The sequence below is a fragment of the Lissotriton vulgaris genome, chromosome 7 (assembly GCF_964263255.1).
Source record: "Lissotriton vulgaris chromosome 7, aLisVul1.2, whole genome shotgun sequence".
NCBI lineage: Eukaryota > Metazoa > Chordata > Amphibia > Caudata > Salamandridae > Lissotriton > Lissotriton vulgaris.
Genome location: NC_141695.1, coordinates 1,198,926,821 through 1,198,948,057, shown reverse-complemented (window position 1 = coordinate 1,198,948,057; position 21,237 = coordinate 1,198,926,821). Strand labels below are relative to the sequence as shown.

The 21,237-nt window shown below is 40.7% G+C and overlaps 1 protein-coding gene across 1 annotated transcript in view; it reads right to left on the bottom strand.

Annotated features, from left to right (window-relative positions):
- Positions 1-21,237, bottom strand: part of LOC147703163 (integrin alpha-X-like) — a 278,416-nt gene that overhangs the window by 155,666 nt on the left and 101,513 nt on the right. Inside the window, exons 6-8 of the mRNA XM_086931704.1 lie at positions 18,577-18,704; positions 13,677-13,819; positions 10,246-10,399 (exon numbers count right to left, since the gene is read on the bottom strand). Coding sequence (XP_086787830.1) covers positions 10,246-10,399; positions 13,677-13,819; positions 18,577-18,704 — 425 coding nt within the window. The remainder of the gene's footprint in view (positions 1-10,245; positions 10,400-13,676; positions 13,820-18,576; positions 18,705-21,237) is intronic.

Sequence of the window (21,237 nt, the reverse complement as noted above, 5' to 3'; positions counted from 1 at the left end):
GAGCCGGCCCTGGGGAGTGGCGGTCCCTAGGGCCATGACAGGTCTCCAGAAGGGGGGCCACGCAGCCCCCTTCCCACCAGTTACAAAGCCCCGGGGGTCTGTCATGGACCCCCCAATTTTAATATTTAGAGCCCTGGAGAGGTGGCGGTCTCTGGGGCGTGTGGGGGCATTAAAGCCCCCTACAAAGGTTTTTTTTTTTAAAACAAGACCCGGGGGGTGGCGGTCCCTGGGGCCATGAGCCCCCGCAAATATTTTAGATAAGCCCCGGGGGTGGCTGTCCCAGGGGCTTGGGGGGTCTCAAAGCCCCCCCCCACACATGTAATTCACAAGCCCGGGGGACGGACCCCAGCCCCCCGCAAATATGTTTTAAAAGCCCCGGGGGTGGTGGTCCCCGGGGCTGGGGGGCCCCCATTAAAATACAAATATTGCCCCCGGGGTATGGCCCACCCGGGGTCTAAATAGCAAAGAAGCGCGGGAGCCCGCGCTTCATTATTTTTTTTCGCAGCCGGATCCACGGATCCTCAACGGATCCCGCGATTAAAAAAAAAAAAATTGGGGGCCCTTGTGGGACCCCTCAAATAGGCCTAGGATGTCAGGGTGTTTCTACCCTGCCCCCTTTTCTTGTTTTCGCGTTTGTTTTTCTGTTTTCTTGTGCCTCGGTTCTACCGAGGCACAAGATGGCTGCCAACACTTCCTGGTTTGGAGTGTTGACAGCCAAATAGAATACAGCTCGTGGTCGGGAGGGTCCGCGGATCCACCGCGGCCATAGATATCTCTACTTTATTTACATTTTATTTTCTCAGCAACTACTGAACGAATTAACACCATTTAACAAAAAGAGTTCGGGCTGTAGCCGCGGCTAAAGTTTCCTATGGAAAATTGCATGGGGAAAACAAGTTTTGGGACCCCATTTTTTCTTGGCCCCACTTGCCGAATCACCCCGAAACTTTAGAGATAGGAGCTGACCGGACCAGGCCACAAGTTTTCAAAATTTCCTCAAGATTCGTCAATAGGAGGAAAAGTTATTGGGAATAGAATGTTGCAATTTCCTATGGTAACTTGGTCCTAAATATAACTACCTACTTGCGACCGCCAGTAGGTAATATATATATATATATATATATATATATATATAGTGTGTGTGTATATATATATATATATATATATATATATATATATATATATATATATATATATATTACTCGCACTCGTCCCACACGAATCAGCGTACCATCGCAGTTGTACAGGCACACTGGTCCAGCAACGAAAGTCGACCTCGGCTCAGGTGATTAGATGTTTTATTAAATCAAAATATCGCCAGCAGCATAACGTTTCGGCCTTCACGGAGGACTTGATCACATGACGTTAAGGGAGGGACACAAACAATTGAAAGTGCTACTGCAATTGATCGTAAGACATGATTGGTGGAAAAGTTAAAGGCATTCACAGTATAGACATGGAAAACAGCTTTAGGCTTGTTAACAACAAATCGAAACAAGGTATTTACAATGGTAAAAAATCCATCAACAGTCCAATGTCTAAAAGAGGAAAATATACAGTATATATTTGAATAAAATCCTTAATTGCAAAAACCTTTAAAAATTACAATTAGATAAGACTATACAAATAGACAATAACCGTACACAGTATTTTGTAAAATAATTATTGTCCTCTCAAGAACTGCATCAGAAGTTTGTCGAAGATGTATCCTGTGATGGCAACCATGTAAAAATTGTTACAATAATACCCAAGTGGGTGAATCAAAAATTCATGTCATATTGAGTTCATATACTGTAGCCTAAAATTCATATAGTGTTATTACTTTTCTGGGGTTTTTAAAATACCCATCTATTTCCACCAATGCACGTCAAATAACGAGTGTGTAGAGAGAAAGAGTGCAAATGAAACAAGGTGCAGGAAGTGATGCGAGTATATCAACCTGCACTAATGTGTAACTTGGGGTACAGGTATATTTTTTTCTACAATATAAATTTTTTCTATTTTTTTATGAGTTTTTTAGAAAATAAAACTTATATTTTCATATTTGGTTTCTGATAAAATCAAAAAATCATATACGGGTCAAGGGCAACAGAGCATACGTTGGAGCTTCAGAGAATTACTCAGTGTCACCTTGGGATATTCAATGTGAACCGATTCAGATGATCTCCAAGTTGTTTACAACCATTACTGAGGACGGGATGCCACTACAATGCTAGATAGCTCATTGTGTTGAGGGCCGGGACCAAACAAGTAAGAGAGATGGGCATGCTGTGATTTAACGATGTGTATAAAAATCAATGCTGGTGTTAAGACCCCTTGGGGCCCTGGTATCCAAATCTAGAATATATTTAGTTTCTAATGCCCGCAACTTTGCCTCTCTTTTGCCGCCCCTACGTAAAGGTGGAATCGCATCAATGACAAAATATTTCAGAAGATGACTTTGTTTGCCATGATATTTTTTAAAGTGACGCGCCACTGGGTAAGCTTGGTCCTCGGTGTTGATGGCCCTTATGTGTTGGAGTATCCTTTTGTGCACCTGCAACTTGGAACTCCCCACATATTGCAGGGCACACGGACACTCCAGCACATAAACAGAGTACTCCCTCTTACATTTAAGTTGTTTGGAGATCAAACAGGGATTATCAGAGAAAGGAGGCAGGTATTGGGTTTTGTTCATACCATGTTGACAGGCCTTACAGGAGGAGCACTTTTTGAAACCCTTGATTGCTTTGAACCATGGGGTTACCAACAAGACCTCAGGGCTGGATTTTACCAATGCTTCTCTCAGTGAGAAAACCTTTTGTATGATACACTGGGTTTTGTTGGCATGAGGTGACCAATAGTTGGATCATTATTTACAAGATTACAGTTGTTGGAAACGATCTTGTGTAAAGCCTGGGATTGCTGACTAAAAGTTAGAACTAGTCTGACTGGTTGGTTAGATTCATCAGCTTCTTTAGTTGTGCTCTTCCGAGGTTGAAGAGCAACCTCCCTAGGCATAGCATTGACTCTGTTGATCGCAGAATCAATGATTTTTGAAGAGTACCCCCTCAATAAAAAGGGTTTCTTACTGTCCTCCTGTGCCTGTACACACTGATCCTCCGTGCTACAAATCCGTTTGACACGCAGCATCTCCCAGAAGGGGATACTGTGGATCAAATGTGCAGGATAGTGACTTTTCGCATGGAGGACAGTGTTGCCAGCAGTTGGTTTGCGAAATAGAGTAGAATGCAGTTTGTTATTGCTGACTAAAACCCGAACGTCTAAAAAACGAAACGCTCTCCTGACTCAAGTGATGGGTAATTTCTAGATTGAATGAATTTACATTACATATATATGTGTGTGTATGTGTGTGTTTGTGTGTTACTTATCCTGTAAGCAATTGTTCAGTGCATATAGTGCAGTAGATTCACATGCTCTGCATACGTCCCCATCTAGTGTTGGGTCCAGATGTGTGCAAGTTGTTTTTCTTAAAAGAAGTCAGTTGCAAGACAAAGCGACTCCTCCTCTTGGTGCTGATGTGCATGGGCATAGACTCCATTGTTAGATTTTCTCCTGCAGGCAAGTGAGAATGGAGTGAGAGAAAGTTTCAATAAAGAGATGTCCATGGGAATAAAGTAGTGTAAGGAAAGTACAGTGGCCACAGGTGTCCGGGGAGGAGGGTGGACGTATGTGAATGTAGAGCACTGCATGCCACAAACAGATGCCTACAAGCTAAGTAACATGCTCCGTTTGAGGCATGTGTGGCTGTAAATACACATGCTCTGCATAGAGTGTAACCCATTAAAGTCAATGGGGTAACCCTGTGTCCCTCAGAACCTGGGTATTAATGAAAAAGTCTACAATTGGTTCTGTCAGGAAAAACAATTAGCGCATGTAAGACATTAGTCTGTAAGCACAAAGTTTATTAAATTCTTTTGTAGACTTCGAAAGGAACACACATAAGCAGAGATAATTGTTATTTCAACCGGAATATTTACAATTCATGTAGGGTCGTCACAACTTATAAATCTCAACATATGAGTAACATATCAATATAGGGATTGAGGTGAGCAAGGTGATATAAGTGACAATGTGATGTTATACGTAATGTGTACAAAACATACAAATATATATACAAACATGCACATCCATAAAGATCTATAAAAGTCTATAAAATAATATATTAGAATTTGTGCTTACAGACTAATGTTTTACATGTAGTGAGCAATTGTTCTGCCCTGCATAGAGTGTAAAGCAGTCCCTCTCCAAAAGTGGTGTTTAACCTGTAGGTGTTGCCATTGTTTGAAAGGGAATACGTAGCACTGCCTGACTTACATTTTCTTGTTGGCGTGCTAAAACATCCATACAAAAATATTTGGTGAAAGTGTGTGGTGTTGATTATGTAGCTGCTTTACAAATGTCAGCTACTGAGATATTGCCCAGGAAATCCATCGAAGCCAATGTTTTATGAGTAGAGTGTGCTCTAGGGGGTGTAGTGAAAGTTATTTTAGCTTTGGCATAACATGCCTGAATGCATTTAATTATCCATCTAGAAATGTTTGACTTAGATGTAAGCTTTCCTTTGTGAGGGGGGTGAAAAAGCTTTGTTTGGTGTTACCAAAGTCTTTAGTTGGGTCAATATAATACATTATAGCTCTTTTTACATCTAATGTATGAAGAGCTCTTTCTGCAACTGAATTGGGTTGCGGAAAGAAAACAGGTAATTCAACTTACTGATTAAGCTTGAAAGCTGATACCACTTTTGGAAGGATTTTTGGGTTGGTTCTAAGAACCACCCTATCTCTGTGTAGCTGGAAGAAAGGCTCTTACAATGTTAGTGCCTGGAGTTCACTCATATGTCATTTTGAGGGGTATTGGCACTAAGGGAGTAATGGCGACCAAAAGGTAACATTCCAAGATAAGAATTGGAATTGTAGCCGGGTCTGGTGGCTCAGTGGACTAATACGTCCATTACAGGGGTCTATGATTGACCTCATGGTCACAGGTTCAAATCCCGGTGGGTCCATTCAGCCTTTCATCCATATGAGGTTGATAAAATGAGTACCATTGAGTTGTGTAACAATGAACATCTGTTATTCAGCACCAAGAGACCTCTGGGTGAACGTGCGCTTTACAAATACATATGTTATGTTATGTTTTAGTGGACAGTTATGAAATGGTTCAAATGGTGGACCCATAAGTCTGGTAAGTACAATATTGAGATTCCATCAGGTGCAGGTGGAATTACTCTTTTAAGGCCTTCCATAAATCCCTTAATAACTGGTACTTTGAAAAAGATAAGTGTTGCCTGTTTTGTAGATAGGCAGCGACTGCAGCTAAGTGTAGATATATAGAAGTGTAAGCTAAGGCTGAGGTCTGTAAGGAAAGAAGGTAGCAAAAAATATTTTGCACAGTTTCATCATAGGATCATATTGTTGACTGTGACAGTAGAAGACAAACCTCTTCCACTTCGCTGCATAACATGCTCTAGTTGTAGGCCTACGAGCTTCAGTAAAAATGATCATACATTCAGGTGGGAGATTAAGGTAAGCAAATTCTATGACTTCAGGAGCCAAATCGCAAGGTTGAGCTCTTTTGGATTTGCGTGCCTGATTTCATCATGGTTTTGAGTGAGAAGGTCCGGATTGAGGGGAAACTTCTTCAGAGGAACTAGAGAGAGCTCGAGCAGTATGGTGAACCATGGTTGGCAAGCCTGAGTGGGAGTTACTAGTATGAGAGTTAGAAACGTTTGCTTGTGCCTACAAACCACAAACGGAAAGAGCAAATGGTGTAAAAGCGTAGGCAAATATCCCTGATCAGTTCATTCATAGAGCATTGCCCCTGGATAGTGGGTGTGGGAACCTGGAGGTGAAGCGTGGGCATTTAGCATTGTCCTCAGTTGCGAACAGATCTATCTGTGGAAACCCCCACTTGTGAAAGTATGGGAAAAGGACTTGGGGGGGGGGGGGGAGTTCCCACTCATGAGCTTGTTGCCGCATCCTATTAAGGAGGTCGGCAAAGTGGTTGTCTATACCTGGGAGGTGTTCAGCTAGCAGGTGAATGTTGTGACGTCTTGACCATTGCCAAAATCATCTGAGATAGGCACAATAGTTGAGGAGAGTGTCCTCCCCCGTTATTGTAAATAGTACATGGTTGTTGTTAATGTGTTGTCTGTCTGGACCAAGACAACATTGCCTGCCAGCTGAGTTAGAAACGCTTTCTATGCTAGGTGAACAGCTTGAGGAGCAAGGTAGTTGACATGAAGACGCTGGTGTTTCTTATCCCAGAGACCCTGAACTGTGAGATCCTGTAGGTGAGCGTGCCAGCCTGTAAGGGATGTACCTGTAGTATGAATTATCTGTGGAACAGGATCGAGAAATGGCCGCCCCTTTGATAGGTTTTGTGTGTTCCACCACTGTAGAAAGCAATAAGTGTGGCTGTCTACCAACACTAGATTTTGTAGCTGACCCTGTGATTCAGACCATTGGTGCGCCAGAAATTTTGCAGTGGGTGTCTATGTAATCGAGCATGTGGTACTATTGCAATGTAAGATGCCATTATGCCTAAGAGTCACATAACTGTTTTGGCCTTTATGTGTTGAATGAGTTGAAACTGTGTAGCAGTGTTTGAATCCTGACTTAAGTATGTTAAACCCAACCTTGTGTTGAGTATGGCCCCAAATGGGGCTGAACCTGAAAAAGCTGAAGGTGTGACTTCTGTATTTTGACAATAAATTACAGTTGATGGAGAAGCTGAAGAGTTGTTTGAGCATGTTGTTGACACGAGAAGTGTACTGGCTTAAATAAGCCAGTCGTCCAGATATGGGATGACAGGAGTGTTTTGTATGTGCATTTGTGCCAGCTACCACCGCTAGGCACTTGGTAAACTCACGGGGTGAGGTAGTGACTACGAATGGGAGTACTTTGAACTAGTAATACTTTCCAGCTATAACAAATGTGAGGTATTTGCAATAAGCTGGATAGATTAGAATGTGGAAATTGGCGTCCTTTAAGTCTAGTGCTGACATAAAGTGACCTTGTTGGATTAGTGGGATGATGTCATGAAGAATGAGCATATGGAAGTGTTCTGACAGTATGTAACATTTTAATGGCCTGAGACCTAAGATGGTATTTAGGGAGCCATCTTTTTCAGGTATTAGAAAGTATAGAGAGTACACTCCTAAACCTTGGTGTTGAAGATGGACAGGCTCTATAGCTCTTTTGAGAAACAAAGCCTGGACTTCTTGTTTGAGCACATTTTGATGTTCTATGGAGAGATTGTGTCTGCGTGGTGGAATGTTTGGAGGTGGGTATGTGTGCTTCAGACAGTAACTGTGTTAGATAATATCCAACACCCATTGATCTGACGTTATAGTTTTCCAATTGGGGAAGAAATGTTGTAGTTGGCCCCGGACAGGTTTTAAGTGGTCAGGAGGAATGATAAGAGAGTCACTGTTTTGAGGTGGAGGGTGCAGAGTGTATTGAAGCAAGTCTACCACAACCCTTGGAATTGTTTCCTCTATATGTTCCCCTGTAATACCCTTTTCAGGGGGAGGTTTTATGTTGCTGCCTGTATGAGGAGGCAGGGGCATCAAGTGGTGTAGTTTTGGCACCATGTTTGTATGAAGGTTGCCGAAAGAAATCGCATGAAGCAGGGGTTTGTAGCGCCCCCCATTGGTTTAGCCACTTCTGTGTTATTTTTCAGTAAGATAAATAATTACTTGATCGTCCCAGTGGAATCCTTCTGGAATACCTCCACCTAGTCGAGGGGGCTGCCCTACACCCCTATATGTTTTTTAATTATTTTTATAGGACAGGGGACTGAGTCCCCAAGTCTTGCAATGGCTGCCACCACATCTTCATTTATCTGGTGGCAGATCTTATCTTTAGATCCAATGGATCTGTAGATCCTCTTCAGAGTGAAATATACGTAAAGTTTAAGTCAAAAACTTCCGAAGAGATTTGCACCAAATCACAAAAATCATGCGTTCATGCCCAAGTTCTAGCTTTCTGCCAAATTTGGTGTAATTCTGTTCAGCTGTAGCTGAGTGTAATTTTCCTATGGAAATGTGCATGAAGAAAACATGTTTTGGTACCTCCTTTTCTCAACTCCTGCAGATCAACCCAAAATGTTCAAGGAAGGAACTGAGGTGGATGAACTTCTTTTCAGACTCTTTTGTGAAGGTTCGTTAAACGGCACCAAAGTTATAAGCAAAACTAAAAAGGCTTTTTCTATGGAAACATGGTCCAAACTATAACAAGGTAGAACGATAGATAGATAGATAGATAGATAGATAGATAGATAGATAGATAGATAGATAGATAGATAGATAGATAGATAGATAGATAGATAGATAGATATCATTTTGGAATAAGAAAAAAACTAATGATAAAATCCACAAAAATACTGAAATATGCTAGGCATGGTTTAGTGAACTAACTAACTATAATTTGCATCCCCATCATGCACTGCTTATGATCTTACATATTGCATAAGTCATGACATATTAAATGACATCACTGATGACATCACTCATGACATCTCAGATTTAGGCTATGGCCAGCACCTGTATCCAGTTCACATCAGGAATTACCTAGGCTGCGGCAAAGTCCTTCTCTCAGCCCTCCACATGCATCAAATCTCTACAGCACACAATCTTTAGCCATGCGTAAGATAAGTCTGACAGATGGCTTAGCCTTTGGGCAGGGTATGCATCAACTCCTCCGCATGTAGGCATCCTCCACTCTACACAGACTTTGAACTAACACAGTGGATGCTGTCTGCATTTCCTGGTGTCACACCAGACCCTGCATCCAATATACAGTAGGGTTTGGGCAGCAGGCTTGCCCCATGGCCATACCTTGATCCCACACCTCTGCATGTGGCCAACACATGCTGGTGCATGACCTACAACCATGAGCAGCAGGAGGCTGGCTACTGGGCCTCGCCTCTGGCCAGGCCCTGCGCCGACCACTCCATGACCACCATACTTGGTCAGCCTGCAGCCCTTCACAGGAAAGGTTGACCAAAAGGTCTATTTTTCAATGATGCTCAGCTCTCCACAAGTGACTTACCCTCACTGCACCCAACCTTTGGGGGAATACAAGTAAAAAGGAGATGACATTCATTCAAAGCTCTCACTTCTTAAATACCCAATTTATTTTGCATCTTTCAAAAGGTCCCATGCAAGCTTATAAGAGAACAACCATTGATTTAGGTCATCATATTACTGCGTGTTGTCAAAACCTATAGCATGCTTTCAGAATCATTGGTTGAGTTTATTATTCATTTTAACAATATAAATACTTAAATATATTCAGTGATTGCATAAATAATGCAGTTTAACATGACATGAGTGAATGTAATATGTAACGACATAAGCAATGCATGATGGGGTGAAAGTTATATTGAGTTTTCCAAACTATAACACATTTTAGAGTTGTGAGGTTTTTAATGTTAGCTTGTGTCTCACTTCAACTGTTTTCTAGTAATATGTACATGTAATGTGTGGGTCCTTTTATGGCACAAAAAGCAGTGGTGTAAACATATATATACCATGACTCCTGATACAGTTGCCTTGATGCAATGGCCTCTAGCTAGGGTCACCACCTCACTTCATTTCATCACGGGCTATGTATCCCGCGCTGAAGATTTCACCTCCAAATTATTGATATCGGGTGTGGTAGTTTAATTAGTTCAGTGGGAGCAAACCAAAACAACATGCCTCCGGATGCATAAGGTTGACACACACAAACCCAAGACTGGAAACTGTGGGACATATTAGCAAGAACCTCGTTAAAATTATCGTTGTTTTAGCGGCAGGAAACTGCTGCTAAAACAGCAATAATGGGCTTGCTAATAATCGTTATAGAATTCCAATAGAAGCTCAGGTTAGATGTCCTTCACATCTAACCTGGGCTTCTATTGGAATTCTATAACGCATATTAGCAAGCCCATTATCGCTGTTTTAGAGGCAGTTTCCTGCCGCTAAAACGGCGATATTTTTACCAGGTTCTTGCTAATATGCCCGCCTGTCCATAATAGCATGGAGTGAAGTAGTCACCCGACTCATAATGTACTTTCCTGTGATGTAGTGACATACATCTTGAATATGTCCCAGAGGAATTTCTTGTGGTTTACAATAATTTAGGAATTCTATTCCTCACTTTTTATTTTTCTCAGAAAAGTCCCATACACTTGAATTGCATATATTTTTAATACTCCTATTTTTCTTTCTGCCATGTATAGGGCACTTGCTCTTACCCCAATGGCGTAGCGGATAATCTGCTTCTGGTCTGCAGCTGCAGTGGCTTGCTTGAAATTAGTGGTCCGGTCATTGGAAGCCCCATCGGTGATGGTGATCAGAAGTCGCTTGGTGTTCTTTCGAGCACCCTTCTCCTCAGTGAAGAGGTTATCCCTGGAGCCAGGACACAGAGAAACAGTGAGTAACAAAGCCATGTTCTCGGTATCGCTAACAAAGATGGTCTAAGAGTTGAGGAGCTGTACGTGTGGGGAAGACAGTAAGTGTGTGTTTGATGTAATGAGGCAAAGGCTTATTAGAGGAAGTGCAAGTTGAACCCCTTGCATGCTGATGACGGCCCCCAGCCGTCATGCACTACGGTGCTCGTTTGCTGATGACGGCTGGGGGCCGTCATGAACCCGCCCACTCGCGATTCAGCCGCACAGTCGCAGAATCGTGGCCGCATGGAAGGGGTTAATACCTTATGGATAACAAGAAACCCACACAAACACAACCCAATACGGTGACGTGTTCACTGTCCTAGGATGAAGTATTGTGATCTTGGTACAATCTCCATACATGAACCCATCACAGATTGCACCGCTTCAACAAACATGCATCAATCAGCATCTCTAATTGTCCTTTTTTACTTTTTGTCACCTAATGCTTCTTTCTAAAAAATTAAGCCCTTCCAAAGTAGTCATGGGCCGAGAAAGTAAGGCTCTTATATGCACCCTAAATGGAAACTAATCAATCTGTCCCAAAAAACGGACTGAACCCTCCTTTTTCATCACATACTCTCTCTGCTCTATGTCAGGTAAGGCTTTAGAGGCCAGTGCTGTGGTCACCTATTAGCCACTTATTCCCCATTCACTATCTGAAATAAGCATGGCACTCGACTCATTGTGGGACTGATAAAAGAAAATAACATATGTTACCGCTTTATATCAAAACAATGAAGACTGTGAACACGGATTACCATATTTTTAACATGCAGAAATCTATTTGCCATTTTCTGTCTATCTCCCACTTAAGTCACAGTCAAATTGAATTATATTACATTCATGGGCATTTCATACAAAGTTTGCGCCACATCAGAAAAAATATTTTGAACAATATTACATGACTAATTGGTTTGTGCTAGATGATGAGTTGGTTAAAACCATAGAACCTGAATTTGGATGGCCAGGTATGTACACATTTCAGTGCTGATCTGCCACTTCTCTAAAATGATCCTAAGCCTATTGATTTCAGTCTTTTAGCATCACATGGAATCTCTTCTAATGGTCTTCTATCACTGGGAAAAACAACATTTCATATTGGATATACATCACAAAAGGTACCATTGAACTGTGCATGCAAATATGGAAGGCAAATGAAAATATCTCCCGTTTGGAATCATGAAAGATGCCATATTCCTGAAACCAGGACAGCACCTTTTATGAGTTTTGCAAGCAAGGGAACATTAGGTGATGGGTATTGATCCGTCAATATGCAAATTGTAAAAACCATAGCTAAATTATCAGCTTAATATTTAGTTTACATGTTGAAATGATAAGTTAAAGACATTCTTATGCCCCGTCTGCTCTATCACATCGCTTACATATATTATGTCCAGTTCCACCTAAGGTAATTCTTTGGAAATTACATGTATCTTATCTGTTTTGTGCATGGTTTATTTGCCCCTTTTCAGAGAACAGTTCTCTGACAAACCTCAGGCTACTTTTTTAGCTCATTGGTATGAGTAGTTTTTTCATAGAATGCCTGTATTTTAACTTTTTATACATTTTACCACTTTCAAGTATACTGCTTCGGTAACTCTTCTCTAGACCATTTTCAAATAATTGTCACCTGAGGAGAGTCACCGCCTTCTCCGATGCATATGCATTCCTATGTACGCATCTGTCTCAATTTGAATCTAGTAATTACATACCCGAAAGTGAATATTCCCTAAGCCGGAGTTTGTTAGTGAAAAACAAAAAACTAATGACCCTCACAGCCCTGGGAGATAAGGTTTATCTTTCACCTGTCTGGTACCGCCTAGGTTTTCCTAACAGTGACAGACAGAAAAAAAACTTTAAAGAGGGCAGGCGGTCGGATGTCCTTACTCTGACGGCTCATACTCGGTCATGCCTTTAGAGTAAGGTTTCCAATGGACCAGCCAGCAGGGGCACCGCCATCAGAAAGATAACAGTCTGACTAACTTATAATAGGGCGGTCCGCCAATGGTTTGATGGACAGTGAACTCCACCAAGCGTGTGGCAGAGTATGCTGTCAAACTATTAATCGGTTGCCAAGTCTAGGAGTTGTCTACAATGGAGCCTCACCACTTTGCGGAAGGGGATGCAGGCATGGTTAAGATGAGCATGTGCAAGCTAGTGGATGCCAGGAGGGTCATATAAAAAAGAAAACACAATGGTAGCAGAGGCTGTGGCATACATAATAAATGCGCCTAACTACCCTCACCGGGACTTGGTATGTGGTTGGCACATACAGTACTCATTTTTTGCAACAACTGATAATATCTTTGCTGTGGAGTTGATCTGCTGGTGATGATTCCAGGACAGGAATATCAACAAAATAAAAAAACACCTAAAAAAAGATTGATAAAATGGTGAAGCGAAAATTGAAAAAAGGCAGTTTTTACTACTTGACACACATAAGGGTAATGGGATGCATTTGATGGGATAATATTTTATCACAATGTTGAATGTCTGTGATAATGTAATAAATAATGTTTTGAAATATTAAACCCCATATGAAATTATAACATTTGCATGGCTGCCCTCACACAAGCAGTTTTACTACACATTCCAGAAAGTAGTATCACAAGTAAGACAAAGAAACCCACTTCAGCACAGTGTTCCCATCACAAAGTCAGTTTTACTTAATATGTGGCGAACACACCCATGAATGAAGGGACACCACATAAATAGAGACGATAGGGAGATAGCGTGGGCCACAAACCAATCTTATTTTATCACAGAGAACCCTCTAAGAAAGCCCAGAATCCATATTTGGGCAAGGAATGTGAGGAAACCGTGTTCCCATCTCAATTTTCAAAATAATAAATATGGAAGAGGTGGGGATCCATATCAATGTCAAGAATGTGAGACAGTCAAATCTTACAGGAGTGCACATGTGGGAGAAAGAAAACAAGGAAAGATTTTAACACACCACCACACCTACTTTACCAGGTGGAACACAGAATTTGGATTTGACTGGAGAGAAACCATATCAATGCAGTGAATGTGGGGAAAGCGACCAGTATAAAATGAGAATTGGAAGTGCGAAAGTAAGCTAAATAATGATATCAGTGCACTTAGCATGGAGGATATTTATATTTGAGAGAAGAGCCCTTGAGATGGCTGCCATCACTTGGAGTTTAGGACACTGCCCTAATGGAGGCAAGTCTCCTTCTGACACACAGCAAAATGACATGAAAATAACTCACGCAACATATTTGATGGCGGAAGGGGTGTAGGTGTTGCCTCTGGTGTGTGGGAACTCTTCCAGAACTTTCAGATCACCTACTTCTTGGTAATACTTGAAGTCAAAGACTATGTTGATCTCTGTAGAATACTGGACCACAGCAAACTGTGAGGGGTATAACAGAAACAGAGAGAAAGCAGAGGTTTAGTTCCAGAAACGTTATTGGATAGAGAATGAGAAAGATGAAGAGAAAGGGGAAAGGGAGATAGAAATAAGCTAGCGTGAGAGACATAGTCAGATACAATTAAAGAGAGTGTGAAAAGGCAAGAAGACAAAACTGGAGGAAAACATAGGCAACATCTAATCAAAGGATGCAAGAAGGGATTGTGGTAAGAGAAACAATAAGAGGAAAAAGGTAGGAAGAAGGGAAGAGAAACAGAAAAAGGGGAAGAGATGAGTCAGGTGAGGGGAGATAGAAAATGAGATTGAACCTTGGACAGATGTAGAGGAAGGGAACTAGGGTGATAGTCACATTGAGTGTCAACAATAGAGAGTGAGTGAGTGAGAGACAGAGAGAGAAAGCAGGAGAGAAAAGGTAAGAGAAAAAGACGGTGACAGAGAAAGAAATAGAAAGAAATAAAGTGAGCAAGTAAACAGAATTGAGATTATAATAATCGACGGGAATAATAATGAAATGAGAGGGACGTAGGGAGAGGGACTCAGAGTAATAAACAGTTTTCATTATATTACACTAAATATCCTTGTAGATAAACACTAAGATTTCAACATGAGTAGGGACTAGTGTAAAGTATTACTGCCATGAATAACCTTTTCAATCAGCACAAAAGTAACTTGTTCATGACTGTGCTACAGGGTTTAGAGTCAAACATTTACAACATTCAGCCCAATAACCTTCTCTATGATCTACCTGCCTGGGAATCTAGAATCACAGGAAACAAGCATTGACAAAGACAATAGGCCTCACCAGTGCAAGATCTAAAAGCTTTGTCAGTGTTTTTAAGCCATGTTGAACAACAGAATCATTACATTGTAATATATTCTATGCTTATCCATACAAATATATGTTAATCATGTATGTACTATAATAATATAGTGTGCCTGACAACTTTTATATAGTATGGTATGTTAATGCCCGTCATTGTATATATGGTATATGGTTGTGGTGTGATATGGCCTGTCATTGTGTAGTATGGTTTGATATGGCCTGCCATTGTATAGTACGGTATAGTCTGTCATTGTGTAGTATGCATGTATTGTATGACTATGGTATGGCCTATCATTGTATAGTATGGTATGGTATAATATGAGGTGTCATTGTATAGTATGGTATGTTATACCCTGCCATTGTATGGTATGGTAAGCTATGGTATTGTATGCAATCTTATGGCCTGTCATTGTATGGAATAGCATGGTATGGTATGGTATGGCCTGTCATTGTATAGTAAGATATATTATGGTATGGTATGGCCTGTCATTGTATGGTATGGAATGACCTGTTGTATGGTATACCATAGTCTGGTATGGTATGAAATATCTTATGGTATGGTATGGACTGTTGTGTGGTATGGTATGGTATGGTATGGTAAAGACCATTATTGTATAGTATGGCATTGGTGTTATTGTATAGCAGGGTATGCTATGGTATGCCCTATTGTATAGTATATATTGAAGAACAGCGGTCCCTAGAGAAACAACAGTTAAAAGGGGGGGGGATGAATATAGACCCAGTCAGTACTATATTTGTATCACTTGTCCAGCCGGACAGAGGTCAGATATTTAATATTTTAAATTCAAATAGGAACAATACAGACTAAACAATTTGTACGGGGGACACAAGCCTGCATCCAACTAAACTAAGAGAGACAAACATAAAACACAAAAAGGCTCAGGCAAAGCTGTAGGTTTGTTAAACACACAATTTTCAATGTAACAAACAAATTGCAAGAAAACACCTTTACACATTAAATGACAATTTAGAGCAGTGTATAAGGTGTATTGAGTGCCTATTGTATAGTACAGCATAGTATGGTATTGTAGGGCATTGCCGTCATTGTTTAGTATGGTATAGTATGGCCTACCATTGTATAGCATGGTATAGTCTGTCATTGTATAGTATGGTATGGTATAAACATTGGTATGGCCTGTTACTGTATAGTATAGTATGGTATCGTACAGTATGACCTATCATTGTATAGTATGGCATGCTATGTTATGCCCTGCCATTGTAGGGTATGCACAGTTATGCTATTTTATATTGTATGGTATACCATGCTATGGCCTTTCATTGTATGGTGTGGTATGGTATTTCTGGTTATTGTATAGAATGGTAGGGCTTGGCATTGTATAGTATGGTATTGTATGGCCTGTCATTGTAAAGTATGGTATGGCATGGCCTGTCATTGTATAGTATAGTATCGTATGGTATGGTATGACCTGTCATATAGTATAGTATGGTATGGTAAGGTATAGCCTGTCATTGCATAGTATGGTATGGCGGCTCATACAGCATAGCGGTACTATGGTGTATGGTAGGGTATGGTATCGCATGGCATAGCTGGTGATTGTATAGTATAGTATAGTATAGTATAGTCTGTCTTTGTAAAGTATGGTATGGTATGACTATGGTATGGCCTGTCATTATATAGTATGGTATGACATGGCCTTTCTTTGTATAGTACGGTATGGTAAGTATGATCTGCCATTGTATGGTATGGTCTAGCCTGTTAATGTATGGTATGGTAAGGTATAGCCTATCATTGTATAGTACAGTAGAGTAAGGTATTATATGTCATTGTATGGTATGAATTGTATGATATGGCCTATCATTGTGTGGTATTGTATGGCCTGTCATTGTATAGTATGGTATGGTATGGTATGATAGAGTAGGGTATGGTATGGAGTGATATGGTATGATAAGGTGTGGTATGGACTATCAATGTATAATATAGTATCTTCTGTCATTGTAAAGTATGGCATGTCCTTTCATTGTATAATATGAGATGGTATGTCATGTCATTGTATTGTATGGTTTTGAATGGGTGGCCTGTCATTGGGAATGGTATGGCCTGTCATTGAATAGAATAGTATGGTGGGGAATCATATGGGTTAGCCTATCATTGTATAATATGGTATCCTGTCATTGTATAGAATGGTATATCATGGTAAGGTCTGACTTTGTATAGTGTGTTATGGCATGCTATGGCCTGCCATTGTATAGTATGGCATTTTGTGGTATGATATTGCCTGTCATTGTATAGTAATGTGTGGTATGTCATGGCCTGTCATTGTAAAGAGTGGTAAACCAATTAAAACACACCCTGAATTTTAGCATAAAACGTTAAGCATGCCCAAGACATCTTATAAATCATAAAGCACATACCAACAGGCACTTGTTTACGAACTAAAGGAGTTATTACTTAATAGAGTGAAAGTGTTAATGTATTTCAAAACCATTGTTAAAAGCAATGCTAACCACTTGTGACCTTCTGATGTTGTTATGCTGCACCATAGAGTAGAACGGAAGAGGGTGAAAAATGGAAGGGAGCGAACATGGGAACTGTAAATGTAACAGAATGGAGCAAAACCAGAAACAGGACAACCTATTAACATATATAGTCTTATGAAGTGATGCACGTGGAAGAAAAAACACAGACTGAAACTGAAAGCAGAAGCACCTGGAGGACACTCCTAAAAAAGGAAGCAGTACTTGGTCCATGCCCCAGGGTCAGCAGGAAGCATGAACAGAAAGCTAAGCCAAAATGAAGCCAGCATGTGCTGACCCAATAGGAGTCAGCAATTACGACTGACAATAAAGCCATGGGCGGACTGTAAGTCTCTTGTATGTATGTCTCGTAAGTGTCAGAGCATGCGTTGTCTCAGACATGACCTAATAATGAACATGTGCAACACTAACGTTATGCCACAGATTATATTAGGCTCAGATGGACTCTCACAAAATTCATCTACACAGTGATGCTGAAGATGTGTGTGTGGCTTTGGTGCTGACTCTTGAGGCCCAGTTATATTCCAGACTTTTGCAGACAAAGGTGAAGGCATAGGTTTGGTGATGTGGTGCAGAACATGGATTATTTCTATAGTAGTAGTGACAACTGGACCTGATTTCTGTCCATATTGTGGAACACCATGGGCTCCCTGTGCAAATGTTGCCTGGGTATTCATCTTCGGCGTTTTTACTAATTTCCCGGTTGCTGGGCATGGCCTCTTCCTGCGGCCACATAGTTGCTGGCACTCGCCTGGCAATCGACCACCCTACACCTGATTTTCAGGGTCTCTATTTTTTGGGTGCAGGGTCACTATATTGTATGAGTTGTATGACAGCAATATCAAGATCACTACATTTTCCTAATCATCAAATTGCATGGTAAGTCTAGGCAACTAGATTAAGAGTTAAACATAGTAAACATGTACTTACCATAATGTTTTAGGAAATATAGCTTTTGTGAAATTTTTGTAGGTTGATATTAATGACATCAATATGGCGTCACGCAACCGTGGGATACTATTTTCTGTGCTGCGAACCACTGGTTCACATATGTTTGCTCATGTTGTTTGTCTTTAAAGAATAATGGAAAATTCAGGATTTTGTGTGTGATTTTTCTATTACTGCAATGAAAAACAGAAAGTGGTTATAGGAGATATGGGAACTAATGAAGATGCGCTCACCAGTTTAAAATATATGGATCCTTAAAGGATTATTTATTTGCTAAGTAGCACATTCAAGCAATAGGTACTTGCAGGAATAGTCATTTTGGGGGTCATGAGTTTGGAAGGAGGGAGGGATGAGGTGTGGTTTGCCCTGTTATTTAAAAATAGCATCTTATATTCCCTGAACCATGTAGAGAACAATCTACTTTTATCATTGGTTATCAATGGGGATATACCCTTATGTTGAAATCCTTGAAGAATTTGATGAGTTTAGCCATGAAGTTCTTCATCATGCGGAAATCATCACTAGAGATACTGCCCGAGTCGTCATACAGGATAACAGCATCCACCCCAGTAATGCACTCTGGAATGAGAAGAGGAAAGCAGAGACGAAATGGTGAGAATGGAATGGAAGCAAATGTAGCAGAAAGACAAGTGGAGCAGCTGAAAATGGGAACCAACAGCAGAACTCTGCGACATGTATAAGGTTAGACAAATCCTTTATTAGTTATAAAAGATGGTATGGGGCACTAAATAGAGTTTCATTAAGTAATGTTTTTGTCCACAGCTCATATTTGTTACAGCAAATGATCATTCTAATCTTTTAACTTCACAAATATGACTACAAACAAATGTAAACACATTCCACAGTTTTTTCATCACTTCAGCAGGGCAATTTCATTTGATGTTAAATAAAATAATCAATATTATTGTGATTCACAGGCACCCCTCACCCCAGTGTTAAACCACACACACGCACACACACACACAAACACACACTACAGCTGTAAACTCCCCCGAAAAAACTGTTCTATCCCTCCACTATTCCTTTTCAATCCAAATAACAGACTAACATGCCCACCTCTCAAATTGATTTCATATTTCCCTATACTAATGCCCCACTAGTCCTGATTGGTTTCCGAAGTAGTGTGCTACTGGCCAAAGAGCGCTTCAATGCCTCATCCGGGGTAGCAAGCACTATATAAATGCAAACCATTCCCTCTTCCATCCCTCCACTATCTTTTTCAATCCAAAAAGCAGACTAACATGTCCACCGCTCAAATTAATTTCATATTTGCCCAGACTCATTTACCACTAATCCTTTTTGGTTCCGGAGTAGCATGTCGCTTGCCTAGAAGTGCTTTGACGCCTCATCGGGCGTGGCAAGTGCTATATAAATGCAAAAATTTTCCCTCCTCTATCTCTCCACTATCCATCCCAATCCAAATAATAGACTAACATATCCACTGCCCAAGTTACTTTTATATTACACAATACTAATTTCACCACTAATCCTTTATGGGTTCCGGATTAGAGTGCTAATCGCCGAAAAAACACTTCAACGCCTCATCTGGGGTTGTAAACGCTATATAAATGCAAATACCATACAATACAATAACAAATGTGTGACATTATTCCGCTGTATTCCTCCCCGCAGGGAATCACAATGCGGTCGTTACAACGACCGCGTTGTAATTCAGCATACCATTACTCCGCAAGTCGGAACGACGACTTGTGGAGGGGGGCCCTGGATGTTGGAATAGTATAATTTACTATTCCAACTTCAGTCTGTGCGGACAATAGGGAAGGTGTTGGATTTTAAATCCAACACCCCCCCCCCTTCCACAAGTTGTTGTTCCGACTTGCGGAGTAATGGTATGGGGAATCACAATGCGGTCCTTACAACGATCGCGTTGTGATTCCCTGCGGGGAGAAAGATTCTTGGTAAAAGTTATTTACCTACAATAACATATCTGTTATTATGAGGACCGGCCACTGACTGTAATGAAATGTGTATTTACTATTCTAACTCCACAGCAGTTTTGATAGTAGGGTAGGTTATAAAGCGGACAGAGGCAAATAAAACTACACTTTTCATTTTTTTAAACACTTGCTTGAAAGTACCTAATTACACTAGGGGGACATGTCCTCCTGATTCACCGGTCATCACAAAGATAGTGTGTGACATGTTCTGACAAGGTTAACACATGCTATGAGGACTGGGCCGGTACCCACAGCGTGGGTTATACAAGCCCATGCACACACGCACCGACCGACACACACACATATATTGGGGAAATAGCCTAGCACCATAAGAGCTTTCACTAAAGGGCACTGAAGGCACCCAAAGTGTCCAAAAGGTAACAAAAAAGGAAAAAGAATCACTCAAATTCTTTGTTTCAATTCTTTTAATGTTCACAAAGATATCAAAAAGAGACCTTTAAGTGTTCCATGGGGAAATAGTACAATTCTGCTACAATCCAGTGTTAATATAAATGCACAAAAGCTGCACAAATTTCTGGTGCTTATTATAATTTATGGGGACATTGTACTAGGCACTAATTTTTTGTCAGCTTTTGAAAACTTTTAAGAGCCTCTGAGATTAAATTGATTTCCCAGATGTTGTTTCTTGTCCATAATCTAGAATACTGACAAGTGATACATTTGCGACTGAACAAAACTTTTTCTGCCTTGACTAGGCAGCAGATTATGCAAAAGACTTGTCTTCTCTTTAAATTATTTGTAACAGTTACTTTTAACTGGAAGGGAGGGGTCCACCGGGGGTGCATCTTGGCCCCTTTTCTTTTTATGTTATATACAAATCATTTACAGAAAAATGTTGATCTCGGAGGGACAACAGGAGGGGCTTGTGCAGGTAAGAGAAGTGGTTGGGGATTTGATGGACAACAATGAAGGAAAATTAATTATTTATTTCATTTTCCCTTGTCATTATCTGTTGAACCCTTACCGGCACGGGCCGCTCCTGAGGGACAAAACATGGCAACTGCATGTTTTTGCCTGATCAGGGCCTTATGTTATGCTGATGATGCAGGATTACTCTCCAGGATGGCCAATGGCCTGACACAACTGTTAGACTCACTTGCTGCCTTTATGTA